General features: G+C 49.5%; 1 protein-coding gene across 1 annotated transcript in view; it reads left to right on the forward strand.

The window, feature by feature from the left end:
- The window catches only part of TCF3 (transcription factor 3), a 74,225-nt gene that overhangs the window by 473 nt on the left and 58,424 nt on the right, over positions 1-15,328 (forward strand). Inside the window, exon 2 of the mRNA XM_085313116.1 lies at positions 7,061-7,133. Within this exon, the coding sequence (XP_085169242.1) occupies positions 7,061-7,133 (73 nt within the window). The remainder of the gene's footprint in view (positions 1-7,060; positions 7,134-15,328) is intronic.

The following is a 15,328-nucleotide window of genomic DNA, read 5'->3' on the forward strand; positions in this document are numbered from 1 at the left end:
TCTGGAAATGTAACGCGGTTGTCTGCGCTCTGTTTAAACACTCACGGCGAGATGTGGCCTGATAACAGCTCCTGAAGCCGTGGATACAAAACTAATGCAAAGATGTGACYGAAGTCACAGCTGATTAATCGGGCTTTTTTCCTCTTCCCAGATCCAGACTATTAAACTTTTGTTCCTATCGGTTATTTTATCTCATTTGGAAATTTGTCTGCCCTCTCCAGTGCATTATTTTGGCAAGAGTCAGACGCTTTTGTTCCCCGRATTCTGCTCTTCTCAATCCTGGAAGCCTTTGGTTGCATTTAAAGTAGCAAAGCCTGAGAGTTTGCCCCGAAAGTGCGTGCCTCTCGGGGGGAAGAGGAGTCCCTTCTTACCATAGCAGAGTAAGGGCTAGTCCTTAGCATAGTCGGTAACGCACCGCGCGGTGTAAATTGTGTGTTTGTGGCACACTTGGCAGGTGGCTTGTGGAAAGGGGSAGCTTAGGTTCGAAAGAAAATAACTTTGTATGGTTCCTCTGCGGTGTGCTGCACCCTCATGGCGCTGGGAGTATGTGTCTTGCTTTCTAGATAAGCAAACGAACTGTGAAGATAGAGAAAACAGCTCCACGAGGAGGAATAACTACTAGCGAGGCAGCTGYGGACCTGGGCGGTCCCGGGTCACCCGGTGCAGGGCTGCAGCCCCCTGCGAGCCGATTTTACTGTCCTGTGGTGAAGAAGGGAGTAGAATAAAGCGGAGGAGGAGAGAGTAGCAATGCTGGGGACACCCGCTCTCCTTGGGCCTGGTACTTCTGCAAGGAGCGCTGAAGTTCGGCAGCTCTGCTGCACCCCTGGGTGCAGAGGGTTAGCAGTGGGGGAATAAACCTTTTTGTACGACTGGGGCTTGTACCACTCCATGGAGAGGCAGGAAGGCTTCGTGGTGGTGCTTCTCCGTCCCACGTTAGAGCGATCCTGTCTGCAGAGAGAGAGGATGAATTCTTCTAGTTTTCAGCTTCTGTGGGGAGGCTGGTTTTGTTAAATTAACAGCTATATATATATTTATAATATATATGTGTGTGTATATATATGTTTTTTAAGTAATACGCTTTACAGTTGATAGGGGGACTGCGGTGACAGTATGCTTTTAAAAATAGAAATACATTCAGGGTTCACTGGGGAGCAGCGTGTGGTTATTTTTCCTCTCTCATCTTAGAGGTTCTGCCGCTTGGCAGGAGTCCTGGAGCTTGCTGTCTTGTACATGCGAGAGTGCCAGGTTTTGAACTGCGCTTTGGGTCAGTAATCCATAATCTGCTCCCGGTTCAGGACTGCAGTAGCTCCTGTCTTACTTTGTTTTTTCCTTCTTCTTAGGAAAAAAAAAAAAATCAAATCCCTCTCACTGTTTGGAGCTTTCAAAAACCCGAGACTATATTTTCAAAATTAACGAACCATCCTCATTTGCATGCTCGCAGAGTTGCGTTCCCTAGGGAGCTCCTGACCTGTTCCCTCTCTACATGAACATTTCTGTTCTTKGAGGTTGATCTACAGCTAATGGTTGAATTTGGGTTCGATTCCAGCTCTTTTATGTTGGTGAAAACCTGGAGAATGACCAGAATTTGTCCTGTATTCATATAAAGCTTACGTATTCGGCAGCAGCACTGGGGGCGGTTGCTTGCAGGATCAGGGCCTGCAAATGTCATTTGCCAGCAAATGATTCGAAGACGTTCCCTCCAGGATAAATTGGCCGATGGGCTCCAACGCAGTCTGGATTTGAGCCAGATCTGTTTCACAAACCCTCCTCTCTGCACATGCACACCCTTCCCCTGAGTTTGCATAAAGGGAATATTAGCATATCTCCTAGAAAATGCTAAAATGTAGAGCTAGTAGACAGTGTTCATGCTGGTATTGCAAACCTGTTATGCACAGTGTGGGAATGTCACAGAGGCTGCTACATGGGGTGCTGTCCCTGCGTCTTTGGGATGAAGGCTTTTTGACCACAAAGCTCTCTATCAAGTATATTTATACTGTTATTTGAATAAGCAGGAGTAGTGCATTGGGTTCTCTTCAGGACAGTGGATAGGAGAGAAGACTAGAGAGTCCAGAAGCGTTTGCTTCAGATCAGTATTTCAGTTCCTTTTTTCTGGGGAAAAAATGTTCAGCCGCTGGTAGTTTGTGGTCCAGCTCTGTGCTGTGCTCTGCTGTGCAGGGAGTGGATTTTAAGTCTCGGCCATMATAGGATGCCTAGGCAGACATGAGTTTGTGGGGTCACTGAAGGGCAAGGCTGTATGAGATGCTATAAATTGGGCTTATAGCCTGGCAAAGAAAGACTCATGCTATCTTTAATAAATAAATAAATTGGGTAGTTATTGAACTGCAAAGCACTCATCCAGAACTTTGTGCCGAGGTAATTTGCCAATAAGGGTGAAAATCAAAGGAATCTGTAATGTGCATTTAAGTGAGCYGGAGCCAAACACCCAGCTATGTAGTCTGATCACTGCTTTGGGGTGTGCAAAGCAGAGCGCTTACCTCTACTTCGGAACAAATTACCTGTTATAATTGCCCCAAAGTACAGGTAATTTGTAAGCTTTCTTTCACCACTGCTCTGTGGCAGTAATCCAGAAAGGGCTTGCAAATCTGGAAGAGAGCTTTCAAGAAGACATCCTATTTATTGATTTGCGTTGCCAGCTTAACCTTTTTATTACACTTCGGTTTTGCTGTGTTATTCTTTGGCCCACAGTTGTCTGTTTTTGAGGTTATATRTGTAGGTATAGTATGAGTACAGTGAGAGCTGCACTGAGATGTGCATTTTTTTTTTTGTATGCTGGGAGATGCTGGGTCACGTGAACGTGGCGCAGTTACCCCGGTCTTGGCCGTGCCGCGTTGCCGGTGCTCGTGCGTCGGGGAAGCTCGGGGCAGATGTCGGAGGAGGCTTGGGGGCGCGTAGGGAGAGAGGGCAGCCGGGAYGCTGGCGTGCGAAGGGAGCCAGGAGAAAGGAGGGAGCAGCCCTGGCGCTGAAACGCGAGGTTGGAGGCCCTGTCCGTGCCGCAGAAGGAGCCTGCCAAGCTAGATAGGAGGAAGCGGCTGTGTGCCAGCCTAGGTCTCTGGCAGAAGTGAAATACTGTTAACAGCCATGATTATTAGCAGAGTATTAACCATATGCTGCGGGGATGCTAGTTGTCATAGTGGCTTTCTAACTCAGCGAGAAGTTGCAGTGTAGGCAGGGGCTTGAGCAATCGCGTAGGACCTGCAGCCTGGTTTCTCTGCAAGCGGCTGCTCTTGCTGCATGCTGGCCCTTGCGGCTCCAGCCGCCGAATGAGCGGTAAAACCCAAAGTGTCAAAGCTTTCTAACGCTGCGTTACAAACAAGCTGGGCTTGAGCAGCTCTCGGTTTTGCCAGAGCTCCTTCTGTCTTCACTCCTGCTACTTCTGAAATGCTGAATATTGCTAAAGCAGTGCCATATGCCCTGCTCCAGCCAAGGAGTAGCGCCTGCATTTCCATGATAAAACTCTTGCTTTTGTTTAGAGTGAAGCGGTTGTAAAGTTTGCTTTACACCTCGGTGGACGTTTGGGGCTGTAGTCAGGAAGGTCTGTCTTGAATGAACGCATATAACATATCCTGCTGGCAAAGTTTATTGAGTYGAATTCCCTCTTCTCCCCCAAATTAACAGCTGGATGCTTTTCATGCTGCAAAATAGATTTCAGGTTTGGAGCTCAGGCCTGGGGTTGGTTCAGCCTGGAGCATATGAGGTGGAAGAGCAGAGGAAGTGAGAACAGCTATTTAATTTGAAAACACTGATGTACTGGTAGAAGTACACAATAAATGAAATGTTGCTCGATATTGTTATTTGTGTCTGGCAAATTCTCTTTCTTGCTTATGGATTTGCTTTTGAAAACACAGGGCCTCTTAGGTTTAACCTGCCATTGGCAAGTGCATGTGTTGGGATTTTTACATACCTTGGATTTGTATCTCTTAATCTGGGAGGAAAGGAGGAGAATTAATTCTTTGGGGAAAGAGGAGGGGAAATACAGATATGAGGATGCACATAAGTTGTTGTCAGCTGTAAGGGGAGACCAGAGGCATTACTTGAGAAACTATACACAGAGACTTAAGATGGGGGATTTTACATAACCACTTAAATCTACATTATTCAAATCCAGCAAGGGACAAGTAATGACCCAATTACAATTTCTCAGACGCTCCGTGCCTGGGTCCCTCCGGTGCATGCCAGTTCTTCAGTTTACCCCCCCCCCCCCCCGTTTATTTTTAAAGTTGGGTTTAAAAGCAGAGAGGAAATTCGCAGTGGGTGGGTGAACTTTGATTTTGAGCGACCGAAGGTAACGAAGGCAGGGAGCGCTTTATATATGACTTGCGCCCYGCTCCCCGACGCAGCGCAACCAATTCGACTGCAGCCCACACCACGGTGGAAAAACAAGTTGGCAGCAAAAAAACGAAACACTTCCTGGAGTTCRCGGGCGATAAATATGTTTGGAGTCTTTATTGAAGCGAGCGGTAACCCGGGGTTCCCTCTCCTCAAATGTCACGCCGCTCGAGCGTCTCGGCTCGCTTTGATGTGGAAAAGGGGTCAGTTATGCTTTAATTCCTTTGGAAGTGAGAACAGGAAGGTGTTACATCAGTCTCAAAATATCTCGCAAAACAGACGGAGGCGGGTGAAGGTGAGAGGTGGGGAGGGCATCCCTCGCTCGGGGCCCGGGCGCGTGGGTGCGCTGGGGATTGCCGAAAGCCGGCGGGGGGGGGGGGAGCGGGGCCGCGGGCGGGGGGGACCCCGCGTTTGCAGAAGTGGAAAGTGCTCGTTGCACAATGGAACAAAGCCGGTCATCCGCTCCGCTGGTGTCTGCAGGGCGAACCCCGGGTTTTTCGGCATCAGCAAGTATTAAGCAGAAACGCTTGTGAAAAAGAGCCATGGTGCTGCTTTTTTTTTTTTTTTTTTTTTTTTTTTTTTTTTGGTACCGTTATGTTTGTACATCCCACCCCACTGCACTCGTGCATGCAGAACTACCTCTTACCGCTTGGAAAGGGGTTTTCTGGCCACTTCACTTAATCTTCTTCCCTACCTTACAAAGGGGGAGGGAGAATGAGCCGGGCTGGATGAGCGACACAAACTTCGCTTTTAGCAGTTTCAGAGGTCATTGCGGAAAACAAGTCCGTGCTTTGCAAAACGAAGCCCTCTGCGGCGCTGCAGAGGAAGGCGGCTCGCAGGTCTTCGGCATCGCGGGGTTTGTTTTTGTTTTCTAGCCCGACTTCCTGAGGAAACGACTTATTCGGTGACGACTTATTCGGTGACGGCTCGAATAGCTGCGGAGCCCGCTCGCGACGCACGGCCCCGCGGRCAGGAGCAGGGGGGCTTGGCCGCCAGCGTGCCCCCGGGCAGCTGGGTGGGCAGCGGCTGCTCGGGGTTTGCCCCGGCAGCACCCGTGGGTGCTGCGCATCCGGTGGCGCGCGCGGACAGACGCAATGTTGCGGCCGGGGGCTGGCAGGAGGAGCAGGGTGCGAGYGAGTTGGGAGCCAGGTGTCTTCAGGTTTGCTGTTGGCGGGAATGACTTCTCCATACGCAGGGATGCACGCTTGCACGCTGTTTACACGTCTATTTAAACACACGCACACGCAAAAATTGTGTCCGTTCAGATACACAATTGCAAATTTGTGTGCTTTTTGAGTGGCAGTTGGTTGCTTAACTGCTCTCTTTGCATCTCTGCCACATTTAAGTGTGTTTTTTTTTTCTCCCCAGCATTTGTAAAAACAAAGCTGGGCAGACGGTTTTGTGCAAAGGAATGTTTGTGACCACAGCCAGACATCGGCTATGTCAGGGCATGAAATGCTGCATTTCTGTAGGCTCTTGTGCCATTACATTGTTTAATCTTCAAAGCATTAAACTTTTGGGTTATTCAGACATTGCACAGCTAAAAATAATAAAAATTCAAATGACTTGGTGGTGAAAGTATCTTGAGTTGAGTAGTAAAAGGATATTAAAATGTTAATTTACTAAGCGTTTTCCCACCAGTTGTTTTATTGGCTAGAGCTCCATTTTTGTGCARAAGAATTGGTTTTCTTTTCTGCTGCATGCAGGTGCATATAAATTTTTAAATAACAGCTTTTGAAACCCTCCCAACTTATATTAAAAATATTTATACAGGTTAGCTCACTAGGTATGCAGTATTTTGGAGGAAGCTCCCTGGCAGAAGAAGATTAGCCGTGATACTGTAGCTGCAGCAGGGGAGCAAACAAGTAGCCAGAATGACTGATACTATAAAAATATGTTAATCTTTCTAATCGTGAGTCAAAAAAATGGTGCACTTAGCCAAGCTTCTCCCACCAGCTTTTTGCAGCCTGTTTACTGCATTAGCAATCCCGTAGCCCCCGAAGGACAGCGTTGGGAAGCTGGTCTGTGGGGTTTGTCCCTCCCAAGGAGGAGCGCTCGTCTGGAGCTGGCGTAGAGCATCCTGCGCTGAGGTCGRCCGTCGAGGGAGTGTAATTTAGTCATCCCTGTCCTGGCCAGCTGGAAGCCTGCAGGCAGCCCCAGCCCTCCCCGGGCACAGAGCCGTGCTGGAGACGGGCCTGGGAGAGACGTGGGAACGGGACGCAGCACCCCTTGGGTGCTGAGGGTTTTAGGGATAAAATGAGCTTCGCTGGGTGCTGTAGTCTTTGGGTGCTGCGGTCTCTGCACTAGCTTTTTATGAATGAAGTCAACCTTACTCCATGGCCTCTTGGGCATACTCGAGTCTGGGCCTCTGTGAAAAAGTTAGGAAAGAAAACTGTTGGTTTTGACCGCAGTAATGATACTTCTTGGAGCGTTCTCCGTTGCACCTAAGGAACCAGACGTGCTGTGTTTATGCGTGTAAGAATGTGTGTGTATATTAGCACACAGCTGCACCGCTCTCCTGTCCCTTCTGCAGCTGATCTATATAGCAGGGACACGAGGAGARGAAAGTTTTTTGCATCAATAAAGTGCTTCTCGTCCCTCCCTTTCTCCCCCCCCATCTCCTTGATCTGACCCCCTTTACAGCAGCACAGCAAAACTAACATACTGAAATCTCTTTTCTCTTCCCTTCTCTCTCATCTTCTTGTTTTTCTAGATGTTTCCCCTGCCAGTGGCTAATGGAAAAAACAGACCCACGACCCTAGCGAGCACTCAGTTTGGAGGATCAGGTACTGTCGTCTTAATTTTTTTTGTCTTAACAGTGTAATGTTTCTTGCAATAAATTTGTATTTACTTCAAAGATCCAAACAGAGGGGTTTCTCTAGGTATGTGGTGTTACATGTTTTTATGGTGGTGACCTGCTACTGTTACTCTGCATAAAGATGTTTTTCTTGTTGCTGCACATGTCTGTGGGGTAGGCAGAGTTGCTTTTGCTGATCTGTCTCCAATTAAGAAGTCATTACCTGAGCTGAAGGTTGTTGCCTTGCAGCTCTGATTGAAGTGGTCTAAGAACAGACAGTCAGCGCTGTCCTCTTAAGCTGCTTAGGTGAACATGTGTCTGCAGACGTACATCCTGGAAGACTTTTGCTGTACGTCACTGAGAAGACCCTTCGTTGGTGGTTAATTCCTGGGTGGTTAATTCCTCCAGTGCCCAAAGACTTTGAAGGGAGACATTGGTGAAATTCGGGTGTCAGTGCTTTATCGGCCATGCAGCCGAATCGCTGTGGATGCAGCTGGAGGGGGAAGAAGAAGGGACGGGCTGCTGCCCTGACTGCGACGGGAAACTCAGAAGGGTGCATAGCTTTAAGTGTCAGATTTGGGARCGCAGCACTGATTAATTTGAGGCCRAAGTGGCAAATTCCCTGGCCGTGCCGGGCCATTGATATCCAGGGAAGCCTGGGCTGCGTGTTGGGCTGCTCTTGGCGCAGGCTGCTCTGCTGTCCCCGACCTGCAGGAAGTTCGGTTAATTTGCCCTTCTTGCTAAAACGCACTGATGCTTTGCGGGCGGTTAAAACTTGACCTTCTCTACCCTGGGCTAACTCGAACCGTTTGGGCAAACTGCGGGCCGCGTGAAGCCGGCGGTTCCCTTGCTCTGGCAAGCAGACAGGCTTGGCCTGGCGGCACGGGGAGGTTTATGGAGCTGAGGAATTGCTGCTCACGCGCGTCGTGACAGCGGGCATCCCCTCGGGCACCGCGTGAGGGGTGTCCGCAGCGTCCGGGGGACCCGGGYGGGATTTTGGGACGATGGCACTGATGCTGCAGCGTGTTGGGGGCAGCTCTTGGGCAAACTGGCAGGAGACACGTTGGAGAGGGGTCTTCTTGCCTGCGCTCCCCCTGCTCCTGCCCTTTCTTTTCGGTGAAATTCGAAGCTTTCAGATCTGGCTGTTTAGCTGCATGTCAAAATGGTTTCGAACAAACATTTTTACAGGGAGGGAAGCTGTTGAGTGGGCGCTGGAGAGAAAGGAGGAAATTCAAGGGGAGAAAACTCTCCAGTTAACCCAGATGGAAGCTGATCTCTTTAGTGAATGTTCCTGTGTGCGTATGTGCCTGAGACTTTTGCTGTTAAAATAATCCACCAAAGACACACTACACGCTAGCGAGAGAATAGTACTGGAGCAAGCTTGCATTAATTCATTTCCTGCTCGGAGGCTGGCTTGGCTGCTTGATTTATAGAGCTGGCCAGCTCCAACAAACAGAGCCTGGAACAGGGCTTGGATGGTAAAGCCAGACCCGTGACCGGACCCCCCTCCGCTGCACGGCAGCCGAGAAGATGCAAAATCGTCTCTTTTTCTTTTTTTCTTCTTTTTTTTTTCCTTTTAGTCTTCCCCCCCTTTCTTTCGGGTGAATGAAAGGTAATGTTGACACCACCCTTCCTCCAGGCTGCTGTTTTTTGAGTCTGGCTGTGAGCAGTTCATAAAAACAGCGGCCTGATATTATACAACCACGTTAGAGAAGTTACACAACCGCCGCTGTCCCGGGCCTGGGGCTCTGGTGTGGTTCTCCCATCCAGCAAACGGGCATCCTGGGTTGGAAATGCAGCTCGGGGCATGATTTAAGGGAAACGGTTTGCTCCGGCAGCGGCTTCCAGCGGTTATGCCCTCGGCCAGTTGCCTCTAGCCTCACCTTTAGGGATTGAGGGGAACATTTCATTTTCTTGTCAAATCTGTGGCTTTCTTCTGGTCTTGGATGTCCGAAGGTTGATTTTGGCTGCCTGGAGGAAGAACTGCAGTAAGATGTTAAGACGTGCTRTGTACATGGCTGCTTTGCATCTATTCGAGGATCCAAAGTGTCTGTAAACTAGGTCTTAGTGGTGAGTGGTTGCTTTCATACTTTGCTGACTTTGGTTTAGCTTAATTTAGCAATTGACAGCAAGTTGCAATCGGATAGTGGTTCGTCTCCAAAGGCATAGCTCGCCAGCCAGCTCAAAACTTGCTTTGAATTGTCACCAGCCCTAACGTGGTCAGAGGGCGAAGAGCAGATGGTCTTTGGATTTGGGGACCTAGACTTGTCGAGGGAGCAGAGCGCCTTGCAGCCACTCTGTAATCTGGACCTGGAGATTAGCTCCTTAAATCTCCTTGCCAGGCAGGAAGGGCCAGATTTCGCCTCTAATGTGTCTAGTGTTTTTCGAATGCTTCTGGTCAATTGGTGTCCCATATCCATGATAAAATAATGCAGTGCTTCCGCTCCGCTGCTGTCCCTCTGCTCAGAAAGGAGGAGCAAACGCTGATTCTCTTGACTCTTAGCCCAATTGTGTGTACTATAACACAAATATCTCATTAGATTTATTGAAATAACCCCCAAATAATAAATTGATGTTGTCTTTTGTGCCAGAAAAGTTGGTGTTTTATGCTTCTACCCACCCTTGGAAGCATGCATTCATAACCCTCCTGCTATTCATCTCCCTCCTCCTTGGGGAAATCCTAGGGCAGCTTGTAGCTTTTATTTTTTCCCCTTTAGAGGAGCTATTAACTTGAGACTCTTTCCTCCCTAGGGGAAGTTAGAAGTGAAAAGAGCAAGGCAGTGACCCTGCTGACTTTCAGCCAAAATACCCTATTCGGCAAGATAAGATTCTTGCTTCCAAAGTCCAGCTGGTAAATAAGGTAACTGCAATAATTTAAAACAGTGCTACTAGAAAACCATAATGATAAAACTGTCCCAAATTTGAATCCTCTTCAAATCCCAGTTAATAACTGCCTTGGCCGCCTCTGGCTGGGCCGCTGGTGCTTGTGTGGGTGGCCTCTTTGCAAGGGGGACCGTTTCTCTCTTCCAGGCCAGGAAAATGCAAAGTGTTAATGTAGGCCCTCCAGCTTTGAGATCTCTTTGCTTTTATATTTGTCTCTGGGATTTATTTTAAACGTTGTCGCTGCTTCYCTCATTTCTGTCCTTAAATGCACTGGGGAGAAACTGGTTTAGCTATCCAGGCCTATGGACAATTCAGCACCTCCGCTTTGCGTTTTCTTGGCAAGGAGAAACCCAACAATTGCCGCTAGGATGAAGCTTACGTCATGCAAACCATGTCTGCAGCATTTATAGCACATATAGGTCACCACAGGAAAGTTGGTCTTCCTGGGGCTTTGAGCTGCAGATAGTGTTTTCCAGGGTAAGCCAAGTTCTGTGCTGCTGGTATTTTATTTTAGCCAACACGCTCAGCATATGCCTGTTGTCCCCGTCCTTCGAGGCTGCGGTTTTGGTGTCCCTGTGCTAAACTCTATTATTTGCAGTAGCAAAACATGTAAAATTGTTACTCCATCCCCCCCTCCCCAACATACCATAGTTCAGAGATGATTAATCCGATCAGAAACAAACTCCCCCTTCCTCCCCTCCCTTCTCAGCACGCTTCAATTAAACTGTGCGTCTAGCAGGAAACCGCACATGCTGCCCTTCACATGGAAATAACCATTTTTAATTGGCATTAAGACAGTCGGAGTGGCAGGAGGCGAGGAAGCTTTGCTGTCTCCTTGCCAGCCCAGGCGCCGGCACCGCGGCCGCCGCTCGGAGCGGCCCCGGGGCTCGCGCGGGAACGCGTGATGGCTGCTGAGGTTTCGGCAGGGTCGGCGCGCCGGCTGCGCCTTGTGCTTCGTCGAAGGAGTTGGGGCTACGCGGAGCAGGGAAATAAACCCGAGACAAATGGTTGGGTGAGGTAATGCCTCGCCGGGCCGTCCCGGCCTCCCTGCACGGCTCGCTGGCGGCGCTTTGCATCTGCGTCGAATGCAGAGAGCGGGCGACCGTCTTCGCTCAGCATCGGCRCGAGCGCGCGCGTTGCCAGGTTGGCGCCCTATTGAAATAGGAGCCCGGACTGTCTCCTGCTGCCAGATTATCCTGCTCGCAAGGAATAGAAGCTTTGCAACAAAATAGCTTCTCTTTTTCTTCCTTTTGAGTAGCAGAATTCCCCATTAAATGTCTTTTCCTCCTTGCACTGTGCTAAAGGGAGCTCCCTTGCTTGAGAGTTAAGTGGCTTTGGGGGAGAGAGTCCCTTCCTGGGGACTGTGATTTCCACCCCCAAAATTTGTTAGGTGCTTTCTTTTTCTTTTTTTCTTTTTTCTTTTTTTGCTAGTGAGATTGCAAGATGCAGTTAGTTGTTGAGGGAATTGCTTTGATCGGGGCAAGTTCATAAAATACATTTGAAGCTGGCTAACTGGGGAGTTTTTTCAAAGAGTTACAAGCTGGTGCATGCAACAAATTCTAAGTTATAGTCTACTGAACAAAGTAAATGCATTTTCCCTGGAGGTAGGTGASTCTGTATCCCCTTTGAAAGCCTGCTTGAAACAACATTCAAACTTGGATACCTGTGGCAACAACACTGAAAGTAATAAATCGTATGAAAGATGAGGTGGTCTCTTTAATTGGTGCTACGGGTTAGCTGTTTGAAGATTTAATTATTTTGTGTGTGCGTGCAACCAGTTATTAGGAACATCCAAAGTGCAGGGTGGAAGGGCCGGCGCGCTGGGGCGGCGAGCTCGATGCCCGCTGCGCCAGGGCTGCAGAAAGTGCCCCTTGGCTCCRCTTGGAGCTGGTAAGTTTGCAGCAAAAGCAGCTCAGTTACAAGGGAAGAGTTGCGAAGAGTCAAGTACAGTGTTTCTATTTCTTGTTTATGTTGCTGTCAATAATGCAATTTCAGCCTGCAGAATGGCATTTGCAACTATTTACCATAGTGAGGAAAATGGGAGCTTTTATTAGTAAGGATGTATCACGTTCCCTTCCTAAATGCCTCTAGTCCCCACATGTTTTGCTTGTGCTCAAGTGGGAGTGATGGGTTTTGCTTGCTATTTTGATACATGATGAAAGGCAGACATGAGGTGCACAATATGTGACTTGATATTTAAAACTGGCACTTTTCATTAAAGCACTTATTTCAGGCTGCTTGTTTATATTGCAGTTGTATGCGTGCCCGTACAGCAGGCGTGCAGAACTGTCACTGAACAAAAAGCCACCACAACAAAAAAAGAGTCAAAGCATAAAATTTACTTGCCTGCCTATTGTCGTGGCCATTTCTTTTGAAATCAAAACGACTTTTTTAGCCATTAGCAATAAGATCGTGCCCTGAACAGGGCAGATTTGCAAAACTGTGAGATCTTGACAGCCTGAAAAGAGAAAATCGCTGCAGACCTTTGCTTCTCTCCACACCCGAGAAGCATTTCCATTCCTGCTGCTGACAGCTCCCGTGGTGTAGGAGGATGCTGTCGGCTCGCTGAGGATCTCGCAGGAACACGCTGAGGGTGCCAGCGTACCAACCTTTCAAGTAACGAGGCCTGGAGGACTTTCAGTGAAGTTTGTCTCCCACATGCTACAGTCAGATGGTTTAAACAGTTTTCTGCTTTGGTTTTGGGAAGCTCCTGGTCTCCTTCTCCACTTTCTGCCCTCTCTCTCCCCCTCACCCCTATGGGATTGATCCTGTTAACCGGGWCGGAGGAGGGAGGACTTGAAAAGAAGTTGGGATGGCCAGAAAGTGGGGCATTTTGGTAGCTGGGGGCAGGGAGCGCGGGCCGCCAGGAAATCGCAAGTGGAGGGGAACAAAGGGAAGGGGAAAATCTTCACGCTTGTCTCCGCTAATCCGACGTAACACCTCGGCTGCATCTCCGATCGCCTCCGTATGTTCTGGAGCACGTAGCCCCGCTGCCGGTGGTTCCCYGCCCTGGCAGCCGTTTGCCTTGCGTCTTTGCAGCGAGGTAGAAACACAAAGGCCTTTTTCGCTCTTAGCTCTCTCCAAATATTTTCTTTTTCTCGAATTTTCAGTACRGGTAGGCGAGGCTGAGAGGGAGGGMATCTTGCTGGAGGTGCAGCAGGTTTCTGATTGGCACGAAGGTGAACCTGGAGAAGAGCCCAGAACGGGCGATGGTGCTGTTGGGGCGATAGTTGCCTTGCTAAATGCCCCAGATTTCTCCAGCAGTTGGAGAGAGGAGAATATTACACAGTCACGTTAGCGGTTCTCTAGTTATGGTTGAGAGATCTCACATGTTGCCAGTGTCATCTGTATTTCGTGTGTGTTTAACTTCAGGGGCTGGGAGGGTGCAGGGTTTTTTGGGATGGGGGGTGTCTCTTTTTGCTCTTCCTCCATTTTGGGGAAGATTTCTCCTGGCTGGGTTTGAGAGTCGGAATAGGAAAGAGCCTGAGGAACGTCRGAGGTGCCAGGGAACCAAAGCTGTACTGAGATAAGTGACAGCTTTTGTTTAGAAACTGCAAATTTGACACAGACCTTGTTTAAGCACAGAGCTCTAACTTTGCCAGTAGAGTTAAAGCAGTACAACCATCTCCTACCAGTCAAGCTTTTCTTCTTTCCCTGGATGAAGCAACTCGGTACGAGTGCAACTGTGCCTGTTCTAGGGGTTATGATGATATGTGCGTGTCTTATGTAGAAATCACATGCCTTGGCTGGGTTAAGACTGACATGAGCTGGGCTAGGAGTGAACCTGCTGGATTTCAAAAGAAACTACATGATTTCAAGCACCTGCTTTTCTTAATAAAAGCAGGTGGTTAAGTATTAATTGCATGCCTAGTGCCAGTGTCTTGTTTAGACTGCTGTCTCTCACCCAGGAGGGCCAGAGACTCGTTAAAAATGATCTCCTGGAGGGCAGCAAGTCTCGGCTTTGATGTTGGGACGCAGCAGCTCTGCCTCAGCCCACCTCAAGTCCTGCTCAGGAGGGGTTGCCTGAGCCTTGGACGTTGTTGCAGGGTTGGGATTTGAACCCTTGCACCGGAGGGAAAAAGCGAATGCGTAACCTSGGCTTTGCCGGTCGTTACCTCTCCTGAGTAGCCCCGGGAGGTTGGTCTGTCTGTCTGTCTGTCTTGGTAGTCGTTCGATCGTCCGTTCTAATCACGTTCTGCTGATGAGAGCAGGCAGAAAGTTTGCGTTTGGCTCGGCATCCCGGCTCGAAGCCTTCCACGCTCATTGTGCGCTCTCCAAGGGAAAGAGATGGCTTTGGAAGGGGCCCAGCAGGTCTGGCAAGCGTTTTTGCTGGACCTCAGTGCTGCTAATTTCAAATTCTGCATGCTCTGTAGGGTGCCCTACTGCAGCACGTGTCCTGCGTGCGGCCAGTCGCTCTTCCTCTTTCATCGCTGTTGTTAACGTTTATTTGCAGTTAACTCTCAAATTTGAATTCAGCTTTTTTCTTCCCCCTCCCCCCCATTTGAGATAGCAAATGGATCTCTTAAGGAGACGATTTGATGCRTGGTGCCATTTTGTCACTCTGGATGACTTCTTCTCTGGCCTGGCACTGTGTTCCCCACAGCGTTAACGATGAACGCATCCTCTCCTCTGCTTGCAGGCACCCAAAATCACCGTTAAAGGTGATTTTTCTCGCGCTGTCCAAATACAAGAACAGCCTTTGAATGCAACTGGATGATGACGTTATTTGCAAAGGACTTTTTCCCAAACGGGAGGGCAGCAGGGAGSCACCACTTGAGCTGCGAGAAGGAAATGTCGGGGCGAACCTCCTCTTGGTCGGTAGGAATGAAACTGTGTGCATCTCTGTTTCTCGTGTGCCTTGAGCTGCAGACCTGCGTGCACCAGAACAGACTAAACTCCCCGGGCAGGTGAAGCCCTTTGGGGAAATGCCACATACCCTAGCAGATGAGGTTAATTTGAGATGATTGCCTAAACCGAGCTAATATGCCTGTTGACAGCAACGTGGCACGATTAGCGAGCTGAGGGACTGAGGGTTATCTGRCCGCATCAACGCGAACCTCAGCCTGGGCTGGAAACCTGCCCTAGGAGCAGCGTAAGCCCAAGCCGTGCCCGAGGAACGCGGCACGCTGCCGGGAGCGGGTTCGGGCATCRCCGCGCTGCGTCGCGGGCACTGCGGTCGCTTCAGCCTCGGCTCGCCGATCTGCTCAGCCTGTTCTACCTGCTCCCGCCGCAGGAGCAGAGGGGTTCGCGCTCCCGCGCGCTGGCGGCCGCCCAGCTCCCCGGCGGCCTCCGCGTCTCGGG

Source organism: Rhea americana, unplaced genomic scaffold (genome assembly GCF_003343005.1).
Source record: "Rhea americana isolate MKP2758 unplaced genomic scaffold, rheAme1 scaffold_378, whole genome shotgun sequence".
Lineage (NCBI taxonomy): Eukaryota > Metazoa > Chordata > Aves > Rheiformes > Rheidae > Rhea > Rhea americana.